We start from the raw sequence: 24,254 nt of genomic DNA on the forward strand, positions 1-24,254 counted from the left end.
CTGGAGTATTCCAGAATGTTCGGATGTCCATGCGTCAGAGATGTGAGGCGTGCATTGTAGCCCGTGGAAGAAACTTCGAACACTTACTTTAATCCATGTACCTTTTGCTTCTTTTCATGTATTATTAAAACGATTTCTCACTTACGGTCTCTCTTCTTTATGGTGCGTCTGTGTACAACACCGCTTCAGGAAAGCATTTCCGACCCCACATTGCTATATGATTTCGAGTTGTCAGGATGTACCCTGCCCCTCTTAGAAGTTCTGAAACGTTTAACTGAAACACCCTGTATATTGAAAACTGCAGTGATGCAATACAGGTAACCCTCGTATAACACGGTAGTTTGGTTCCTACAAAATCTCGTGTAATGCGAAACCGTGTTATATGGGACTAAGAACCAGTAGGGGGGTTACATTCCAAAAGCTAACAAAAATACGCCTTTTTTTTTTTTTTATAATTATCGGAAACTTAATTTTTATAGTAGTAATAACTTAATATTTTAACTTTATTTTTTATAATAGTAGTAATTTAAATAATAATAACTGAACAAATGTCTTACCTTACAAACTGTGATACTTATATGTAAGATAATGTAGGTTCATTTAATTTTCTTCCTCTTCATTGCTGCCAAGCACAATCTCTTCTACAGCATCTAGATTTTGTGTATCTTCTGCTCTCTTTTAAAGTCACGAACTACACTCTTTGAAGTCACAATTATTTTTTATGGTCTCAAACAAGCACAAGTTCAATAGCACAGAGGATCCTCCAACAAAATACAGTGGATCCCCGCTTTAAATGATACGTGAAAATCGGAAGAATATTTTCCAGTTAGCAAAATAAAAATAAATTTACGCTATGTAGCTTAATTAATATGTACATCCTAACTGATATTGCTGTTCACCGACTTTTTTTTGGTTGTAAAATTTAAAACAGTAAAAATGATAAGCAATTAATAACAAAGAACGTGGCACGCAAACACTATATGGATTAATGAGTTTCTGAAAATTTGTTTTTTATGATTGAATATTTCATGGAAGGGGAAACACCTTTCACCATAATAACATGAAAATCCACAGAATTCCAGCTATCAGTATTATAGCAAATGCAATAAGATCGAGTTTACTACCCGTTTATTACACTAACAGAAAAGACCAATAAACCTGAAACTGCAAATTGGTTTTATTGTTTTATAGTAGTGACCTCCAGAAATGTGCTTTAGGAAAATATCACGAAGGCGATAACAACTAGCGAGTCAACAACAAGAATTCACAAAAAAAGGAATGGAAACATTGAAAATTACATCTAGCACAATATGTAGCAGGGTTTTTTCCGACACAAAAATACTGTTATGCGAGATTTCCAGCAATTCTCAAACTGTGTTAGAGTGAAACCCTGTTGTAGAAGTACTGTGTTGTGCGAGGATTGCTGCAATTAATTTATCAATCCTGTTAAAGCGAAACTGTGTTGTAGAAGTATCGTGTTATATGGGGGTTGCCTGTACTTAATGATAATTCTGAATGTCTTATATTTTGAAAAAAAAAAAAAAATTATAAATGTGAATCAAAGGTGCCATCTAGATGGAAGAAAATTCCTTAGCACAATATTATTTAGAGACATACCATGAATAGCAGATCATAGTAGAGGTTTGAGAACACTTCCTAGCAATATAGATACGTAGAAATTATTTTTTGATGACCAGGTTATGAATGAAATTGTGTTGCAAACAAACAGCTGTCCACAAGTGATCTATTCAATTGTACAAATACAGTTGACATCAAAATAAATGCATTGCTTGGATTTTTCATGCTATCATCCATTTTCACATCTATCTATGTCATTTTGAAAACCAACACTTCAGCGTTGTCTTTTCAGGACAACAATGTTGTTGAGACTAAGGTGTAATGATACCAGAGCTACTATGGCTGTATTGCACTACAGCAGTGTCTGTGAAAAGCTTCTAAACATGTACACTTAGTGGCCAGTTTATTAGGGACACCTACCTGATAGCAAGTAGGCCTTCTTTAGCCCTCAGAACAGTTTGGATTCTTGGACTCAGCAAGGTCAAAAGTGCACCACAGGGATGCTATTCTATGTTGGCTCAATTGCTTTCCACAGTTGTTGAAAATTTGATGGTTGCAGATCCCTACTCCAAAGAGCTTGTTCCACCTCATCAGGCATTCAACTGGATTGAGATCTGGTCCACTCTCATGTTCCTGGAACCAGTTTTGTACAATTCTGACCTTTTGACATGGTACATTATCTTGTTGGAAGAACCCAATGCATCTTATCAGAAACAGTTTTCAGGTAACCTATGGCATCTAAATGTCACTCCACTGGTATCTAGGGTCCCAATGTGCATCACAGAACATTCTCCATGCCATTACAAGCCTGCATTGTCGACACCAGGCAGGATGGGTTCATGGACCCATGCTGTTTACTGGTCCTCCCATCAATGTGAAACAACAGCAGCTGGGATTTGTTAGACCAGGCAACATTTTTCCAATTCTCCAATGGCAGGTACTTGTGTTCCTGAGCCCACTGTAATCACACCTTGTTGTTTTCTGACAGGAGTGGAACTTTGATCATCAGCTGTTATACCCCCATCCATGGCAAGTTATGTGTTCTGAAATGCTTCTTTGGTTGCCGTTATTGTACTGGCTTATCTGACTGATTGTAGCCTTTCTGTTATCCTGCTTCTTGCCGGCCTCCATTGGCCTCTTGTAGCAGCAGGCTGTTTCAGACCACAGGATTGCCGTTGGCTGTATGTCATTTGGTTGTCAGACCAATTTCAACATACCCAAGATATGGTCTTATTGGAAGCAGAGTTGCAGTTTCTGAGATACTTTTAATGGCACATTTTGTGCTCATTACAATGTCATGTTCAAAGTCACTTAAATCTTTCATATTACCCAGTCTCATTGAATTGCACATGTACTGTATCCCTCTATATCTGGCCACCTGCTTTACATTGCATGGTATACAAGCAGATGGTGCTGTTACTCATGGAGCACTCCATTTCATGGAAAGGGTGGTGTGCCTAATAAAGTGGCCACTCAGTGTATAAAATGCCCTTTGATTTAAAGATGCTACAGATCTTAATGAGAGAGAGAGAGAGAGAGAGAGAGAGAGAGAGAGAGAGAGAGAGAGAGAGAGAGAGAGAGAGAGAAATTTAGTTATAGCCATTTTTGCAGTATTCAACTTTTCCCTAGTGTAGCTAACCATTGTAGGTTAAGTAGTGCAATAACCAAGAAGAGCCCAATAGAAAAAATACTAAGCTTGACAGTGGGAGGCGCCTCTGTAGCCAGGTGGGAAGGAGCAGCAGTGCGTAGCACACGCTTCTTGATTACACCGGGGTTCGAGCCCGTCACCACCAAATACGGAGGATGCGGAAAGGTCAGGGATTGACCACCGCATATTCTCGGAGCAATATGGCCTTAGTTGCTAATGCTCCTAAAAAAAAAAAAAAAAAAAAAAACCAAAAAACCAAGCTTGACAGTGGATAAGGTACTGATGGTATTTATCATGAGGCCATCATGTTGACTCAGGTAATCCCATTGAATTCAAGAAGTACAAACATGCTAATTCACAATGGATGTGACAGGTAACTACAGATTGGTCGATTTGAACTGAGTGACAAGAGGGTCATGGAGTCTGTGGTCGAAAATGCATTACAGGATCATCTTAAGAGGTATCCTAAATGGGTCACGGCAGGGTTGATGAACAGCAGCTTCACTGCTCCTTTTTGTATAGCTTGCAGAGTACTTGACCAATAAGCTGAAATGCTGCCCATCTAGGAATTTTGATAAACTAAATATGTGAAAATATAGAGAAACAAGTAACAAGAATGAGTGATATTTTTCACTTTAAAAAATAAATTAAAAATCAAAATGTATTTTATTTTATTCATAATAATAAAAAAAAGTTAAGGTTATCACTATTCTATGCGCCCAAATAAAATAATTATGAAACTTGTGTGAACAAATTAAATGTAATAGTTTTGTCTATCTATTATCTCAGGTGTCCATAAATAAACAGACAAGCATGCATTGTGCATCCTACATCAGGAAGGAGGAAATCAAATGCTGCTCATTAGCACAGGCAAATCGGCTGTGGTGGCTCTCAATTTTAGCCAATTTTTTTTTTTTTTTTTTTTTTTTTTTTATAGCAGTAGCACAATACAAATGCTATTGGCTGCCTAGGTGCCCAGGCCAGTTTTCCCCTACTCACTAATGCAAAAAGGTTTCAATTCTTGGATCACAACACAGCTTTGTAAAGGGAAAATCTTGCTTGGCCAACTTGACGCCATGATGTGGTCTCGTAGGAGTTATATGCAAGACCAATTTTGACATTATATAATTAGACTTTAGCAAAGCACTTTACATAGTCCTTCATGGGAGGTTGCAATTCATACAGAGTGTATCAGAATTATGGGCATGATCCTAAGGTGAATTGAGAGATGGCTGAAGGACAGGAGACATAGGGTTATTATAAATCAGGTGCTAGCAACTGGTTGATCACAGAGCAAATTTTGATTGATTACATTGCTCAAAAATCAAAAACTTCATATCATTTTATGGAACAGGTGCCAGAAATCACATTAATTACTTGCCTAATTTAGTTTTTAAGTTACTTAAAATTTTTATGTACTTCCTTATTGTGGATTTTAATAATTATAAAAAAAAATTATGATAATTCTACAACCAGCATATTTTATTTAAAATAGAGATACTTATCTGTCATTGTTCCAGCTTCTTGCTAGGGCTGGCACACTATGGCCATAGTTGCAGATGCACCTAAGAAATCTCTAAATCAACCAACCAATCAACCAATCTTGCTAGGTTGATGAGTAAACCAGTTTTTTCCATTTAGCTCTGTCTTTCTCTCTCTCTGGGATTCTTCCTCTTGCTCAGAATAATCACCTGAGAGGGCATAAATTCAAATTGAGGAATGACAGATGTAGGATAGATGTGTGGAAATTTGACTTTAGCCAGCGGGCGGTTGGTTGGTGGAACAGACTTCCATCCCTTGTCATGGAAGTTGATAGCCTAAATAAGTTTAAGGCTCAGCTGGACAGGTATTTTGAACGAACAGAGGGGTGAAGTGGAAGTGGTTTTTTTTTTTTTTTTTTTTTTGGCTGATGCTGCATAAGCTTGCTTTCTTGCATCAAATGCCTCTACTAATGCTAATGCTAATGCTCTCTCTCTGGCTTCTCTCTCCCCCTCTTCATGCCATCTTCTCAGCCTTCCTCCTGGTCTTTTAATCCCCATTTTCATTTCTAACATCCTCATTCTCTTTACATAACCAAGCCATTTCAGTCTGTTCCTCTCAGTCATATTCTATAATCACTCTTCTTTTACATTCTCCCACATGACTGTTTCTTACAAAATCTGTCCTAATCTTCCACGCACCTCTCAGAAACTTCATTTCCATCACTTGAATTCTGATAACATTCCTCTCCTGCATTACCCATGATTCTGATACATAAGTTATCATTGGTACATAATAAGCTAGCTCTGTAGAATACTATCTTGCACATATCAGATACTTCCTTTCTCCAAACCAGATCTTTTACACAGTTATAAAACATTCTTCCTTGGTCTGCTCTTCTACATATCTCCTTATCAATTCTCCCTTCTTTATCTATTGTACTAATAAATTGATAGACTAATTTATTAAATTAATTAGATAAATTAATAGACTAATAGATCAACAATAGCCGTAAGCAGAGGTAAAAGTGATTTTTGCACTGCTTCTATTGGAATGAGCAGCAATCTGGAAAGCAAGTTGCTGGGGATTCAAGAACTGCTGGGAGTCATCATGGAACAAGTAAATACATGGACTGTGTTAGGGTAACTAAGAGTAAGAACAGGTGCATGTGCACCTATTCTTACTCTTAGTTACCCTAACACAGTTGATATTGGATGGACAGTGCAATGTTGAGTCAGTTTGGTGTGACATAAACACTAGGAAAGCAGAAATGAGAGTAGAAGTGTGTTATAGGCCTAATGACTCCAATGACTACAACAAGCAGCAGTACAGAGAAATAGAGTATGCCAGTAAATCAGAATGTCTTCTAATGGGGGATTTTAACTTCCCAGATATTGACTGCAACTTGTGGGTTGGTCACTTGCACACTAGCAACACTTTTATGGATTAATTGGATGATTGTTTTCTGCAGCAACATGTTTGAGAGGCAACCAGAGGGAGTAATACCCTTGATTTGATTATCAGCAGTGATTATTCCTGGATTAAGAATCTGCAGATAAAGGAACCACTTGGTGGCAGTGATCATAGTGTACTGATGTAGGATTAACTTAAAGATGTAACTAACATCAGGGGTAAAGGGAAAGGTTTTTTTCTTTCATAAAGGTGACTACAGGGGTCTCAGACAGTTTTTAAATTCTATACAGTGGGACCAACTGATATGTTACCAACAGCAAGTTCTAAATGGGAAGCATTCAAGGAATTAATCTTGGAAGCTACTAGGCTCTTCAAATAGGCCTCTGGGGTTGGGTATACTCATACTATAATTTTTAGTGTTTTCCACCAACCATGGAATAAAACGAAAGACGAAAAAACCAAATTTTTAAAAATTTTTAATATTTACAATAAATTATTTACAAACCAAATATTACTGATAGTAATTTTAAAATAAAACAACTGTGATATACAGGATAATAATAAAATGCCGAATTTAAAATGCAATAAAATATACTGGTTAAAAGCGCTAAAATACTAACTGAAGCTTTCAAAGGCTTCTGTTGAGAAAGAAGGCAGAAGCCTTTGAAAGCTTCAGTTAGTATTTTAGCGCTTTTAACCAGTATATTTTATTGCATTTTAAATTCGGCATTTTATTATTATCCTGTATATCACGGTTGTTTTATTTTAAAATTACTATCAGTAATATTTGGTTTGTAAATAATTTATTGTAAATATTAAAAATTTTTAAAAATTTGGTTTTTTCGTCTTTAGTTTTATTCCATGGTTGGTGGAAAACACTAAAAATTATAGCTACTAGGCTTTTCATAACAAGCCTAGTATTCATTTCATAACAAGCCTAGCTTTCATAACAAGCTTTTCAAGCTACTAGGCTTTTCATACATTTGAAGATAAACACAAGAAAGGCACCTGGGGTGGATGGGATCTATCCAGTTATATTAAAGGAGGCAGCAAAGGAAGTAAGCAAACCCTTAGACATAATTATGAGGGCTTCCTTGGACTCAGGGGAGGTACCCATAGACTGGAAATGTGCAAATGTGACCCCAATTCACAAAGGAGGATCAAAGGCTGACACAAGTAATTATAGACCTGTGAGCTTAACTTCTGTTCCAGGAAAATTAATGGAGGCACTGGTTAAAGAAGCACTGCAGGATCATTTAGACAAGACTTCAGTTATAGCTCGGACACAGCATGGTTTTGTTAAGGGGAAGTCTTGCCTGACCAATTTGATTGGATATTATGATGCAGTCACAAAAGAACTGGATGCAGGGAATAGCTTTGATATTATATACTTGGATCTTAGAAAGGCTTTTGATACTGTTGCACATGGAAGACTGCTACACAAATTGGAGCAGTGTGATATCGGAGGCAAATTGCTGCTATGGATAAAGGGGTGGTTGAGGGGGAGAAGACAGAGAGTGGTAATCAATGGACACTGCTCATCGTGGACTAATGTTATTAGTGGAGTCCCTCAGGGCTCAGTGTTGGGTCCATTATTGTTTTCTGTATTTATAAATGATATTGATGATGGTATATCAAGCTTAATGTCCAAGTTTGCAGATGATACAAAGGTTGGCAGGGTTGTCAAGGACACTACTGACACTATGCTGCTGCAACAGGATCTGGAAAGGTTGAGCAGATGGGCTGAGAGGTGGCAAATGAAGTTTAACATTGACAAATGTAAAGTACTACACATGGGAAACAGCAACCCCACAGCAACGTATCAACTCTGTGGTACTACACTGACAGTGGTAGAGAATGAAAGGGACTTGGGGGTGGTTGTGCAGGCAGATATGAAGTTCTCTGAGCAGTGCAGATGGGCTGCAAGAGTAGCTCATGGAGTATTGTCAATGATATACAGGAATTTTTCCAGCAGGGATAAGGAGGTGATTATTCCCTTGTATAAGGCAATGGTCAGGCCACACCTAGAGTACTGTATACAGGTCTGGAGGCCTCATTTCAAGAAGGATGTAGAGCTGCTGGAACGAGTACAGAGAAGGGCAACAAGATTAGTGAATGGAACAAAGGGGTGTTCTTACGAAGAAAGGCTTAAGTTTTGCAAATTACAGTGTCTGGAGACTAGGCACCAGCGAGGTGATCTGATAGAGGTGTATAAAGCCTTGAATGGTTTGAGCATGCTCAACGCTGATGGGATTCTTCCTCTAGCTCAGAATAATCACCTGAGAGGGCATAAATTCAAATTGAGGAAAGACAGATGTAGGATAGACGTGCGGAAATTTGCCTTTAGCCAGCGGGTGGTTGGTTGGTGGAACAGCCTTCCATCCCTTGTAGTGGAGGTTGATAGCCTAAATAAGTTTAAGGCTCAGCTGGACAGGTATTTTGAACGAACAGAGGGGTGAAGTGGAAGTGGTTTTTTTTTTTTTTTTTTTGGCTGATGCTGCATAAGCTTGCTTTCTTGCATCAAATGCCTCTACTAATGCTGATGCTAATGCTAACAACTGAGAAATACCGTTCAGGGTTTAAGCCTAAATGGATGTCAGAGAAATGTCAGGTAGATGTCTATCTTCTTTCTCTCAAAAAATATGTTAATCCCTTCCTCTCCCTCCTTCCTTGTCATTTTCATTGTGTTACTCTTAGCATCACTAAACTCTAAATTGTATTTCTTTGCCTTCACCTAGCTTTTCACATGCTCCCATCCTCTCTTTCACTTTTCTGTGCCAATTCTTGTCTTCTCCACAGCATTTGCTATATCATCCATTCATCATCATCATCATCAGCCATTTTCAATCCACTGCAGGATGAAGGCCTCTCCAGCAACTTTCCAGTTCCTTCTGTTTTGAGCACTGGCCATCCATTTACTACCCAAAAACTCATAAATTTCATCTATCCATCCCTGCCTTTGTCTTCCAGGTTTTCTTCTAGCTCCTCTTGGGTACCATTCTGTTATTTTCTTAGTCCATCTGTCATGTCTTCGAGCTATGTGTCCTGCCCAAGACCATTTTAGTTCTTTAGTTTTGATAAGAATGTCCTTTACTTGAGTTTGCTGCCTAATCCATGTGTTTCTCTTCTTATCTAACAGTCTGATTCCCAATATAATTCGTTCCATTCTTCGCTGTGTAGTTCTCAGCTTCTCTTCCATTTTTTTGGTGAGTGCCCAAGTTTCACTTCCATAAGTCATGGTAAGGAGTATACATTGGTTCATTATTTTACGTTTCAGACAAACTGGGATATTGCTCTTCAGTATGTTACTATATTTCCTGAATGCTATCCATCCAAAATTTATTCTTCTCTTGACTTCCAGCCATTTATCATTATTATAGCTAATAACTTATCCCAGATAAGTATATGACTCCACCTTTTCAATTACTGCTCCTTCAATCATTATTTCCCTTTCTGTGGCATACTTGTTCATCATTACTTTTGTTTTAGCCATATTCATCTTTAGTCCAAAATCCTTACTAACTGTGCATAACTGATTAAGATTTTCCTGTAATTCTTTGGGATCGTGGCTTATGACCACAATGTCATATGTAAATCGTAAATGGTTTAGGTACTCTCCATTCACATTGACTCCTTTCTGCGACCAGTCTGATCTTCTGAAAGCTTCCTCAAGGGCAGCAGTAAACAGCTTCGGAGATATTGTGTCTCCTTGTCGAACTCCTTTCTCGATTTTAAATTTCCTACTGTCTTTGTCTAGTCTAATAAAGCCGGTAGCATTCTCATATATTTTTTTCAAAATCATAATATGTGGGGTATCTATGCCTTGTCTTTCCAGTGCCCGAAACATTGCCTTATGCTGTATGGAGTCAAATGCCTTTTCATAATCCACAAATGCCAGGCATAATGGTGTTTTGTATTCATTTGCTTTTTCCATTAGCTGTGATATTACGTGAAGGTGATCCATAGTTGAGAATCCTGTCCTAAAGCCAGCTTGCTCTTTCGGTTGATTCTCATCAAGTATTCTTTCTAATCTGTTAGTAATGACCCTTGTGAACAACTTGTAGATGTGGGATAACAAGCTGATTGGTCTATAATTTCCAATTTCTAATTTATCCCCTTTCTTATGCAGCAAAACTATGATTGCATTATTCCACTGCTTAGGCGACACACCTTTTCTAATGCACTTTGTGAAGAGCCTTGCCAGTTTTTGTGTTATGTCTCTTTCTCCCAATTTTAACAACTCTACAGTAACTTCATCTTCCCCCGGGGCTTTCTGATTCTTCATTTTCTTCAACACATGTTCTACCTCATCAGGAAAGATATTAGGTATGTCGTATGTGTTACTAATTTGCAATCCATCTTCCCCACTGCTGGCGTCATTCCCTTGCTCCTTGTATAATTCTCTATAGTAGTCTTCTGCTATTTGAATTATGCCTTCTCTGCTGTTTATAAGTACACCATCGCTATTCTTCAGTTTCAGTATCATTTGTCTTTCTGTATTACTGCTCATGGCTGCTGATTTAAATCCTTTGTTTTCCTTAATGCTTGTTCTACCTTTCTTGTGTTAAATCTTCTTATGTCCTCTCTGAGTCTCTTTCTAATGGCTTTGTATAACTCAATTTTTTCCTTGTCAGTGTTTATCTTGCTCTTCATTTTTCGCCTTCGGTTCATCATAACAAGTGTTTCTTGACTAATTTTTTTCTTCTTTGGATTTCTTTTTTCCTATAGGTTTCTTGGGCTTTATCACTTTCAGAAAGTTGTAATATTCCTCGTCGATATCTTTGCCCTGAGCAGTCTGCAGAGGCTCAAACTTGTTCTTAAGTTCCAGTACATACTGCTTTTTCTCCTCTTCTGTTATCTCAAAGACCTTTGTATTATTTACTCGAGTCAGTTTTTTCCTTTCCTTTCCTACATCTATATCAAGTGTACATCTTACCATTCTGTGATCACTTCCTTACTAGTATGAAAAGTAGAGATGCAAGTGCATTACTCTGTGTCAGTATATTATTCATTTCAAACCATTGTTTTCACACAGAGGTCAGTTCCTCTGTATAGACTTTTAATACTCTCTATTAACAACTTTCCTATTCTTGTTTCCTTAACACTTCCCATACCCTTCTCTCTATGCTATATGCCTTTTCAATATCCAAAAAAGCTATGCACAGATCCCTTCCATACTCATGTTTTTCAATAATTTTTTTCACAGAAAAAATTAGATCCATGGTTGATCTGCCTCTTCTTAAGCCACTCTGGTCTTCCATCATCCTGCTTTCAACATTTTCTTGTACTCTACTCTCCACTATTCTTTCTTACAATTTCTGTATATGACTAGTCAGTGTGATCCCTCTATAATTCTCACACTTTTTCCTGTCTCCTTTTTTATATATAAGCACAATCCTCTTTTTCCGTCTCAGTGTGCTTTTCTCCTCCCATGCTACTTTCATTACTACTTTCATTAGTTTAACTTCTGTTCCGGGTAAAATAATGGAGTCACTGGTTAAAGATGCATTGCACGATCATCTAGACAAGACTGCAGCAATAATTCAGACACAGCATGGGTTTGTTAAGGGAAAGTCTTGTCTGACAAATTTGATAGGATATTATGATGTGGTTACAAAGGAACTGGATGCAAAAAATAATTTTGATATCATATATTTGGATTTCAGGAAAGCTTTTGACACTTTTTGCACATGAAAGACTATTGTACAAATTTGAGCAGAATGGTATTAAGGGTAAGTTGCTACAATGGATAAAAGGATGGTTAAGTGCGAGAAGACAGAGGGTGGTAATCAATGGGTGCTGCTCTTTGTGGACTAATGTTATTAGTGGAGTCCCACAGGGTTCGGTGTTGAGTCCACTTTTGTTTTGTATATTTATCAATGATATTGATGAAGGTATATCAGGCTTAGTGTCGAAATTTGCAGATGATACAAAGGTTGGCAGGGTTGTTAATGACAGCAATGGCAGTGTGCTACTGCAACAGGATCTAGAAAATTTGGGAAGATGGGCTAAGAAGTGGCAACTGAAGTTTAACCTTGACAAATGCAAAGTACTGCATATGGGTAGAAGTGACCCCAGAGAAATGTACCAACTGTGTGGTACTACACTTAAGGTGGTAGAAAATGAAAAAGACCTGGGAATTTTCTGAGCAATGCAGACAGGCTGCCAGGGCAGGTCATGGGGTTTTGTCAATGAAATATGGGAATTTTGCTAGCAGGAAAAAGGAGGTGATTGTCCCTCTGTATAAGGCAATGGTCAGGCCACGCCTTGAGTACTGCGTACAGGTCTGGAGGCCTCATTTTAGGAAGGATGTAGATTTGCTTGAGCTTGTACAAAGAAGGACAACAAGATTGGTGAGGGGAATGAAGGGATCCTCTTACCAAGAGAGGCTTAAGTTCTGCAAATTACAGTGGCTGGAGACTAGGCACCTGTGCGGTGATCTGATTGAGGTGTATAAGGCCTTGAATGGGTTGAGCACGCTGAATTGTGATGGATCCTTCCACTTGTTCAGATTACGAACCTAAGGGGGCATAAATTCAAATTAAGAAAAGACAGATGTAGAATAGATGTGCGGAAATTTGCCTTTAGCCAGCGGGTGGCTAATTGCTGGAACAAACTTCCATCTGTCATGGAAGTTGATAAGTTAAATTTAAGGAGGAACTGGACAGGCATTTGGAGGGAATTGTGTGATTTTTTTTTTTTGGCTGATGCTGTATAAGCTCATACACTTGCTTTCTTGCATCACATGCCACTACTACTACCTTTAAATTATGGTGTTGCAACTTGTCAGAACACGTTTGGTGACTCATATAGGATAAATTCATAGATCTAGGAGTTCAGATAAATGGATGACGAATCGTCTATTTATCTGAAATCAGTCTGAATTAGTGTGCATTGAATGAAAGGTGTTTTGTCACATTTTACAATGAGTTATTTTACTGAACAGGGAATTTACATTAGATTTTGCTTCAAATTAGAGAGAGGTGCAGGTGTGTTTGTTAAATGCCAGATTGTTAGATTATTATATGATTTTGAAAATATAAAAGTTAGGAACGTCAACTCATAATAAACAGTGTTTATATATATTTTATATTTCATTGCAGCTCCCTGGAACCTTCATTAACAAATATATCAAAATTTAATAATTATGTACATGACTACTAATGTTTGGCAAACTGGAACCATTCTGAGCTTTGTATGAGTTATAAATAATGAATATTTAATTTATGTTCTTGTTATTTAAAAATACAAGAGTAAGTGCTACATTTCTGATGGATTGGTTGGCTGTTGTGGGATACTTAAGTGCATCAGTAAGTTAGGCCGTATTGCACCATATATTTAATTTGGCAAGCAATCTTATTGTATTTATCTGCAGATAAAGATAACCATAATAGAAATGCCTCTAAATTGCAGGTTTTCAATGTACTGATAAAATAACCCAGGTTTATGGAAACAAAAACCATGCTACCCTCACCTGCAAGTGATTGATTTAGCCATATGAAAAAGGCCCATAAAAATGACTTGCATCATTAATTGAATTTGAACTCTGGTCTTTTCCACCCAGTATGGTGATTATACCAACTGCACTATCTAGGCGGCCTATATTTCTGATGCCGGTATATAGATCTATGTTATTTTCTGTCACGGAATTTCATGGTTGTATCTCATCAATGGCTCTCCATACCAGCACAACAGTTAAGGGCAGTGCATTTCTATGGCAGCATAAGGGCTCGTTCTTGCAATGTGTGGGCACCAGTGGCGGATTTCCACACAGGCACACGTCTGGGGCCTCTTAAATCGAGGGGCCCTCAAATCTCAGTTCAAAAAAAAAAAAAAGTTTCATTTAAAATTTTTACACTCGTCTTTATTACCGTTACTGAATAAAACTATAATTTAATATGAGAAGTTAGTAAACTGTTATGTGAATATCCCCACATATTATATGAAATATCTATGCGAACTAAGTGAATTTGAAGTAGAATACATATTATCATTAATGCTAGATTTTATGTATTAATGTTAGATTTGGGAGGGATGGTAGTTGTGTAATTTTTTCATTTAAACATTAGTTAAAATATGTATGAAAGAATTGTGCAACCAAAATGATTAAAACCGCAACACCAAATCTAGAGCGCATGCTATAGTAAAAACGTGCACGTAGAATGCACACTGTAGTGGTACCGAAAATATTTAGAGGGAGGCCTCAAAATTGAATTGCACCTGGGGCCTCTCAAGTGCTAAATCCACCACTGGTGAGCACCCATGTTCACATGTGTTTCCTCTAGATCAGAATCAGCTAAGAGAAGGTAAAAATTCGCTAGGTTTTTTAAAATAAATGACATAAGCAATCGAAACTTTGGTATAATTATAGAAACGGAAAACAATAACTCTAATTAAGAACATTAGCATTTCAGTGGTTTCTAATTTACTGCTGCTGCACATTGTAGGTGCACCCTCTGGGGGGATGTTGAAACAACATTCACCAAATAACATATTATTTGGTAGCTGTTGGTTGAGGGCGATAAACCTAAACATCTTTTTTACATATAATTGTACTGTCAGGTGTCGGCGAGCGAGCTCCCCTGCACACGAATCTTCTGGGTGCTCCACATTTTTGTACATTTTCTTTAGATCATCTACTCCTTCACTGTTTTTAAGAATGATGTGAATTTTTTAATTTAAAATATAACAATTTAGAGCACTATCTTTTATTTACCATAACCTTTTTATTACCCGAGGCCTTGTTATTTTCAAAAATAATAAGAATCTCATACGAATTGCAAATTAATAATAATAAACAAACATTTCCTTATTTAAGAAGGATGACATGGAGACTCAAGGAACTGCATATGCAGAATGTGAAATATTTTTTTTTTTTTTTTTTTAGTAATGATACAGATTCTGTAGCATAAAAAAAAAACCTATTGCGTTCATCTTTTTCGCACGCACTTCTCATCAATTCAGAATGCATGTGCCCATTGTTATTACATGACACCAGGAAATCAATGGTAAATAAATAATGTCAAGTAAGTAATCCATTATCAATTCATATTGGAGCACTTTTTCCTGTAGCAGTTTCCTTCAGCAATAGATTCTGTGTTATATCACGTTGAAGTCAAGGTAGTTGTCATCACATTGTTATATCAGATGTTCCTGTAAATATGGTCACTAGGTATTAAGAATAGAAACTATTTTCTGTTTATATTAAGGAATGATCACTTAAGGTAAAGGGAATTTTTAATTTTTCGATTAGGTGAGAATAAATATTTTATAGTAATAGTATTGCAATAATGAGGTCAGGGCTTACATCTGGTGAGTATGGGCTTGGCACACCCAGGATCCTGAGCTGGATATCGTCATTCTTCTCTTTCTTAGTGATTCCCTTCTACTTCTGTCTCTCAGGATAATTCAGAATTTTTTTTTTTAGCCTGGTACAGCATAAGCCTCAGGCTTCCTTGCACCATAAGGTTAATAATAATAATAACAATCTCGTACGAATTGCAAATTAAATAATAATAAACAAACATTTCCTTATTTGAGAAGGATGACATCGAGACTCAAGGAACTGCATAATTATGCAGAATGTGAAATATATTTTTTTTTTTTTTTTTAGTAATGATACAGATTCTGTAGCATTACATGGGTTCACATCTAGTGAGTATGGGCTTGGCACACCCAGGGTCCTGAGCTTGATATCATCTTTCTTCTCTTTCTTGGTGATTCCCTTTTACTTTTGACTCTCTTTCTCTCTCAGGGTAACTCGGGAATTTTTTTGGCTGGTGCAGCATAAGCCTCAGGCTCCTTGCACCATACAGCTAATACTAATAATAATAGAAGTACTGTACTTCCATTTTGAAAGAAAATAAAAGTATTACAAAAAAAAAAAAAAAAAACCTGTTGCGTTCATCTTTTTCGCACGCGCTTCTCATCGGTTGCTAATAACGAACTCAGAGTGCATGTGCTCATTGTTATTAGATGACACCAGGAAATCAATGGTAAAGTAATAATGTCGATTAAATGTAATCCAGTATCAATTCATATTGGAGTGCTTTTTCCTGTAGCAGTTTCCTTCAGCAATAGATTCTGTGTTATATCACGTTGAAGTAATGAAAGTTGTCATCACATTGTTTTATCAGATGTTTCTGTAAATATGGTCACTAGGTGTTAAGAATTGAAACTATTCTTCTGTATATATTACGGAATGATCGCTTAAGGTAAAGGGAATTTTTAAATTTTTGATTAGGTGAGAATAAATATTTTACAGGAACAGTATTGCATAAATGAGGTCATATCGGTATATTACGCAAGTTTATTTAGTACGAGAACAGGATTGATAATAATAGAGTGCGTCATCTGTCATATTTCCTAATGGCGTTGGGAACGAGACTTCAGTGTTATGGATAATGCCATCGCAGTGATGTTTGTGTTACTTAGTTTGCGGTGTGAAGGATGAACGGGATTGTCGTGCTATGGCGATATGAATGGTAACTGTATGTTTTGAGTTCAGTAAAGTTTTGTTAAATATAAGAATACAGCTATGACTAATTCAATGTCCAAGTTTCTGAGACAGTTGACTGAAAGGACTAAAGTTCCTCCTGAAAAATTAAGTGCAGGTCTAGCAACTGCAGTATGTGTCATTTATGCAGCTCGCATAGGATATCCTATGCTTACAAAAACTTTAAATGTCCTCAGGAATAAAGCCGAAGAAGCACAAAATCGTATTTCTTCTACTAGCCCACACAAAAAAGCACCTGTTTCTGATTCACGGCCTGTTGATGATGATGAATATTTCGATGATTTTGATCCGAAAGAAAGAGGAGAGAAAAAAGAAGGTAACGTCAATAGTTCTGATAAAAAAGAAGGTGGCTATGAGTTAAGGAATTTTCCTGCATTCAATAAGGAATTTTTAGTTCAACTTAATAAATTAGTTAGGATTATGGTCCCTGGAGTTCGAACTGTAGAAACTGGACTATTATTATTACACACACTGTCACTAATGTCGAGGACATTTCTTTCAATATATGTTGCTAGTTTAGAGGGCAGAGTTGTCAAATTTATTGTTCGAAGGAATATAAGAATGTTCACAGTGCAATTAACCAAATGGCTTCTCATCGCCCTTCCTGCTACTTTCATTAATAGTTTGATCCGATTTTTGGAGAGCCAGCTGGCTTTGGCTTTTCGTACCCGTCTAGTACGCCATGCGTATTCACTGTATTTTAAGAATCAAACATATTATCGTGTGAGCAATCTTGATGGAAGATTGGAAAATGCGGATCACTGTTTGACAGATGACATTACAACGTTTACGCAGTCAGTGGCCCATTTATACTCTCATATCACCAAACCATTGTTAGATATTATTGTCATAACGTTCACTTTGTTTAAAATGGCAAATGAGATGGGTTCTTACCGAATACCAGGACCTCTTCTGGGTTTTACAATATGCGCTTTTACTGCCCATGTACTCAGAAAAATGTCACCCAAATTTGGAAAGCTTGTAGCAGAGGAAGCCAAAAGGAAAGGATATTTGCGATTTGTCCATTCAAGATTAATTGCAAATGCAGAGGAGATTGCTTTTTATGGAGGTCGTGAGGTAAGTACAAATCTATTTAATTTATCTTAACATAATTAGAAATAACTTATGTTTTGTTTAAATGTTTCGGGCATTGTTGCTGTATCAAAAAAAGAAAAAATGCACAATACATTCTTTAATCTGTATTGGAATAGAACATAAATATTACTATCTTGGTCTGTCACAATATAACTAAAATATCCTTACTCGTTATTTATTTTATTTTTTGTTAAAAAACGAGGTTCCCACTTTCTGGTAAATATAAATAAATAGATTAAAATTATCTTTAGATCATGTAATTTGCTGAGTTTAAGAATTGTGATTAGCTGGCATTGTTTTGTGTACTGTTTAGACTATTTATATGATGAAATGATGTGTATTAGTTTGTGAAGCATAATGTCTATGGGGTGAATCCATAGCTGAAACTATACATTATTTAAGTTATCAGTTTATTTAACATGATATAGGAAAAAGTTGTAATATTGATGTAGGCATGGAATTTGACCAAAATGTTTTCAGCAGCAAAAGGTGATAAAGTATAAGCAGGTTTTTTAGAAAACAACAAAGAAATATACCAGAATTTTTTTTTAAATTAAAAATTTAAATGTAAAATTCAAATTTCAGAAGCTCCAGTCCATGCTCCAATGGCAGAATTTCTTTTATACAAATGCAAATCTAGTAAAATGCTTTATAAAAACAATTTGATTTTTGTAACTAATAAAATGACATTAATTATTTCATTTGTATCATTACTACATAGATATTTTTTTGACAAACCAAAATTTGTACATTGACATCATTATTGTAATGTCTGATATTGTGGAATCCTTCGTAATGAGTTGCCTTCTATATATACTTCAAATAATTAATGTTTCCCCATTGGAGAAGACTATTATTACTTATTTTCAGTTGAGTACCGCCACTCAGACAGCACTGTTTCGAAATTATTTGGCTTCTCATCAGTGAGTGGATAGGTACCCAGTGGGATAAAGGGTGACAACCCAGTTGTGACTTATTTATGCAATATTATTATCATTAGCCATATGGCACAAGGAAGCCTGGTGCTTTTGCTGCACCAGCCAAAAAAAAAATTTCTGATAGAGAGAAAAAATCACCAAGGAAGAGAAGAATGATGATATCCAGCTCAGAACCCTGGGTGTGCCAAGCCCTGGGGTAATGAGAGATGCCAAAAAAGTGTGCTTCTTAGACATTTTAGGGCAGAAAACCCCCAACTATGAGGCAGTGTTACTTATGTGAAGTGCAATGAAAGCAACTCGTGAATGATTTCACAATACGAGATGTTATCAGTAATGATGCCAATGTACAAACTTCGGTTCGTTTAAAAAATTAAAATATGTAGTAATAATGTAATAACTAATGTCATAGTTTGAGGCTTTCTTCCATAAAATATTTGTCTAACTTAATATGTTAAAAATGTATTAAATAGTAGAATGATAATCATATATTGCATATGTTATAGGAAATGTTAAAATATGTAATTGTATAATTTAAGAATAAGGTTTCAGTTTATCTGGAGGTTAGTATCAGATGTGATAAAAGTTGATGATGCACTTCTGTTATCATCTAACTTCAGAAAAAAACAAACAAACAAAACCAACTCGTTAAAAATACTTAATGCCTTTGGCTCAAGTATTAAAAATATTAATAATAAATATTGATTATAATACAAACAGTGGGATACCCTGGTGAACAGCTGGTACTAACTTTTCATACTTTAGGCCAAAACGAAATGTCAAATACAGTACTTATTGGTTTAAAGTCGGCTGTTTTAATTTAAGCTTTTTTTTTTTTTTGAATTTTCAAAATTAGTAATATTTATGGAACTATATTTTAAATTTGAGGATGAATTTCAGAATTTTGGGTTTTATAATACCTTTTTGTATTATTTATTGGATTTGTAGTATTTCTTAAAATATTTTAAGAACTAGATTTTAAAACAAATCTAGTTCTTGAAGGTAAATTGGCATTTTTCAAATTCACTTTTTTTGTTGCGTGCACGTACACACACACTTATTAATCATAATTTAAATTACTGTATTGTAATCTGTTTTTTTATTTTCTGAAATTCCAGGTGAGGGGAGGGCACTTCATATTCATTTTTATGAATACAAATTTATATTTTTTATTATCTTATATAAAAATTGGCTATATAATTTGTATATAAATTTTTCATTCTCCACTAACATGGTATGTTTATTACACGTTTACTTGTTTTCGAACAAATCCTTTTGAGACTGTAAAAATTTTTAGGTAGTCTTTTCAGGCAAGACTGTAGTTAGTTGACCTCAAAGAGGAATTAGGGTTTACCATGAATTATTTGTTTTTTCAGCCTGCACAGTATACAGATATTCCTTGTGAACAACTAGACTATGTGAACTGGCATATTATGACAAAGCATTGTTATTCTTCAAGGACTTATAATGGTTTTTGTGAATCATTGAATTGCATTTTTCTCCCATTTGAAAGAGAAAACAGAAGTGGCAAATTAATGTTGAATTGCTTTGCATACCATACAACTTATAATTGCAGTACACTTGCTGTGCAAAATAAATTGTGAATACAAATCACTTTTCAGGCATTTTAGTTTCTTTGATTAGCATCAGAAAGTTGCAGTAAATTTGATCGAAGTACATGTTTTCATTATATAGCCTGAGAAAGAATTTAAAAAAAAATCTGACTCTATTGTTTCTGATGTTATTAATTCAGAGTTGTGGGAATGCCTTTATCTTCGGTTCCCAGTCCTTGTGATTTTTAAACTTTTGATGGCCAGTCAGTTCTGTTTTTTACTATACTAAGACTGTCTCAGACAGTGGTATATTGTCTTCCTCTTTTGAAAACATGGGTGTTTCCTTCCATAGGCATAACTTTTTAAAAAGTTCCAATTATTAATCTAAATTGGCAACATTTAATTACCTAGACACAGTGTAACATTGTTTCCAAATGTTATCTTTGTGAAGTTCTCCAGAGTATTATAGGTATCTGCACATCTTTTTCTGACATTATTTTTCTTTGTATTGTAAATAATGTGCATTTTATTTTTTCCTTATATTACATTTTCCTATTTTTGTTTCACTGAGCTTTTGTAGTGTTTCCTCCCATAGTTGCTTAGTTAATATACTTTTTATTTCTATTAAACATGGAAATTAAAAAAAAAAAATTACATGAATGATACTGTTCTCATTTCTTTTGGATATTTTTCTATAAATTTACATAACCTTATGTAGATCTTAATGTTTATGAAAACTTTCCTTCATTTTGATTTTCTTTTATTGGGAACTAAATCTTTGGTCTACAACTTTTGTGTGTTGCTTTCCATTTTATTTTTTAGATGCATTCACAAATACAAAGTACCTGTTAGTTTAAATATGATCATCCATCATCATGTAATTCATGGAATTCTGTTTGATTCCTTTAGAAAGTTGTCAGGTTAACCCAAATTTCATTCAAATTGGACAAATAGAATCCCAAGATGGGTTTTTTCTCATCTCATGGTTTACCACATACTGTAATTAGTCCCCACTTTAAATTCTGTTTGTTTGATTTGATTGATTGGAGGAATGAATGGGCAATATGATAAATTCTCAGTTTAAAGTGCTGCTCATATTAAAATGGTTGCTTTTGAAGAGGTTTTTTTTTCCCTTATCTAATTTATTATGATTAGCATATAGTGCAAGGAAGCCTGAGGCTTATGCTGCACCAGCCAAAAAAAAAAAAAAAAAATTCTGAATTACCCTGAGGGAGAGGAACAATGATATCTAGCTCAGGACTGAAATCCATAAGTAAAGAACATTGCAAAAAGTTGAGTATATGCAGTGAAATGAAACAAGTTTACTTATATAAGAATCTTTTTAGCTAGTTTTTCAATACATTTACATAGTCATGTGTAGAGCTTAATATTATGTGAATTACTTTTCCTCTTTTTTTTTTTTTCTTCTTCCCTTTATTATTAACTTAAGCAGGTTGGCTGCAACTGCTATCATTGATTATGGTTATTTTGTCTTGAAAAATAAAATGAAATTGTGGAAAACTGCCTGCTTCTATACTAGATGGAATTTAATAAATAATAAAATTTAATATGTAGAAACCATGGTACTAGTTCCTATCGTGGAAACATCATCAGTGGCGATAATATATAAAAATTAACATTTGATTACTACACAATACTGCTTATAAATTAAGACCTATAAATTATGTAGTAAAATAACAGTAGCAATGAACATCTTTAACAAGGAAGACAGTGATATGGATAGAGGGTGATTATATGCCTAATGTGATCCTTTCTGCTGCTGGCTGGTTTTGGCAGCAGGATTTAATCTGGGCCAATTTACCAATGACTGCTGGTTGATAGGTGTTGGTAGTAGCCACAATACTTGGAGGCAGTTGCAGCAGCAGCAGCAGTCAAAGGTGGGTGGGATAGAAAGCAGATCTTCCTTTCTGGCTGAATTTCAAAACAGATTCAGGGATAAGGAATGGTTACTTTTCCTATGATTCAGTTTATACGTACTGTTGAATGGTGTTAGGATGTAGAAAGCTTCATTTCAATTATATAAAAATGTTAATGATGTTCAGTCTGATAAATTTGAGGTCATGAGAGTGGAATTTATTTTGTTCTGCTGTTTGTTGATTGTATAATTAACATTTACATTCTCCTGCCACCAATGAGGATTTATGCAGTTTTTTTTTTTTTTTTGATTACCCTAATGCCAAGTTAAAACAATCAGCCATAATTTTTGGGGATGTTAAGCTCCGCATGTCTTCTGCTTTAGAAGTTACTGACTGTTGGTTTTGGTATGGTCTAGATTGTTCTCTCTCTCATGTAATAATTAGATTTTTGATATCTTATCTACTAACACATCCCAGTTATTATGCTATGATTTTTGATCCAATTTTCTGTTCATCATTATCATTTAATCTTTATAGAGTTTTAATTTAATATATCAAACACAATAATTTTCCTCTCACAATTTCAATCTTATTAAAGAAGGAAATCATAAGGCATGTATTTTCCCCCCTAAACTAATTAATATTAATTTAGCTCTCAAACTTTTTTAATCTTTTCTTGGCATCTACTGGACTGATGCCCAATTGATCTTGCTGTTTCTCTACTTTCTGAATGACTTGTCTTCAAAAAGAATGACTATCAAATTCATTGTTAGTTCCTTTACCTTTTGAAACATGATATCTGAAAAAGATAATCAACCAACTTACCTTATCCTGCAGTTGGCCTTAGCTCTGTTCCCAGTTGTATTATTTAGCTTGTTAATGTTTATATCATGGAACCCATTCCCTCCATTTTCAATAGGTGCTTTAAAGAGATTTTTTCCTGCACTCTTGGCTACATTACAAAACATTTCCTCTTCCAAAAATTAAAATCTTTCCATCCCATCCCTATCTCCCCTTCACTTTTAAAGCTCATGTAAAAAAGTGTTACTCCCTGTCCTGACCAAACTTCTCTCACTGGAGTTTCCATCAAGGCAGGGGTTCTAAAATTTTAATATTTTTACCCCCTAGAATGAATGAATGAATGAATGAATCTCCATAAATGAAACTAATGATTTCATTTTTGTTAGAGTTTAGTGAGAAATAAATATATTAAATACTTGTAATATTAAACTTTAATCTATATACAGGGTGTTTCAGTTAAACGTTTCAGAACTTCTAAGAGGGGTAGGGTACATTCTGACAACTCGAAATCATATAGCAATGTGGGGTCGGAAATGCTTTCCTGAAGCGGTGTTGTACACAGAAGCACCATAAAGAAAAGAGACCGTAAGTGAGAAATCGTTTTAATAATACATGAAAAGAAGCAAAAGGTACATGGATTAAAGTAAGTGTTCAAAGTTTCTTCCACAGGCTACAATGCATGCCTCACATCTCCGACGCATGGACATCCGAACATTCTGGAATACTCCAGGCAGCGTGTCCAGACACAGCAACCGGAGGATTATGCACCTCGTATTGCTTTCGCACAGTGGTACCTTGGAAAATGTGCTACAAATCCCCTTTTTCCTGCTGAAGTGTTGTTTTCCGATGAGGCATCCTTCACAAGGGAAGGAATTTTCAACACGCATAACGACCATATCTGGGTGGTCGAGAACCCGGATGCAATACGATGTCGTGCAGCACAGATTCGATTTTCGGTCAATGTATGGTCCGGTATTATGGGAGATCACCTCATCGGACCTTACCTGTTATCGTGTCGTCTAACCGGACCTATCTACTTGATCTTTCTGCAGCAAGTATTGCCACAACTTTTGAGAGATGAACAGATTTCTGCATCGACGCAACAGACAATGTGGTTCCAACACGATGGAGCCCCTGCCCATTATAGCGGAGATGTTCGTAACTACATGGATGTCACATTTGGTCAACAGTGGATCGGACCTGGTGGTCCCGTGCGTTGGCCTGCTCGGTCACCCGACCTATCATGTCTTGATTTTTATTTCTGGGGTCATATGAAATCGCTAGTTTATGACACCCCTGTTGACAATGCTGAGGAGCTGGTTGCAAGAATCGCAGTAGCTGCCGAAGAAATTCGAAATT

At 35.8% G+C, this 24,254-nt stretch overlaps 1 protein-coding gene across 1 annotated transcript in view; it reads left to right on the forward strand.

Annotated features, from left to right (window-relative positions):
• Positions 1–16,568: 16,568 nt before the first annotated feature.
• Positions 16,569–24,254, forward strand: part of LOC150088951 (ATP-binding cassette sub-family D member 2-like) — a 195,430-nt gene continuing 187,744 nt past the window's right edge. The window contains exon 1 of the mRNA XM_090370961.1: positions 16,569–17,711. Within this exon, the coding sequence (XP_090227087.1) occupies positions 16,656–17,711 (1,056 nt within the window). The 5' untranslated portion in view covers positions 16,569–16,655. The remainder of the gene's footprint in view (positions 17,712–24,254) is intronic.

This window comes from Mastigoproctus giganteus, chromosome 3 (genome assembly GCF_048544385.1).
Source record: "Mastigoproctus giganteus isolate SK-2022 chromosome 3, ASM4854438v1, whole genome shotgun sequence".
In the NCBI taxonomy this organism is placed as follows: Eukaryota; Metazoa; Arthropoda; class Arachnida; order Uropygi; family Thelyphonidae; genus Mastigoproctus; species Mastigoproctus giganteus.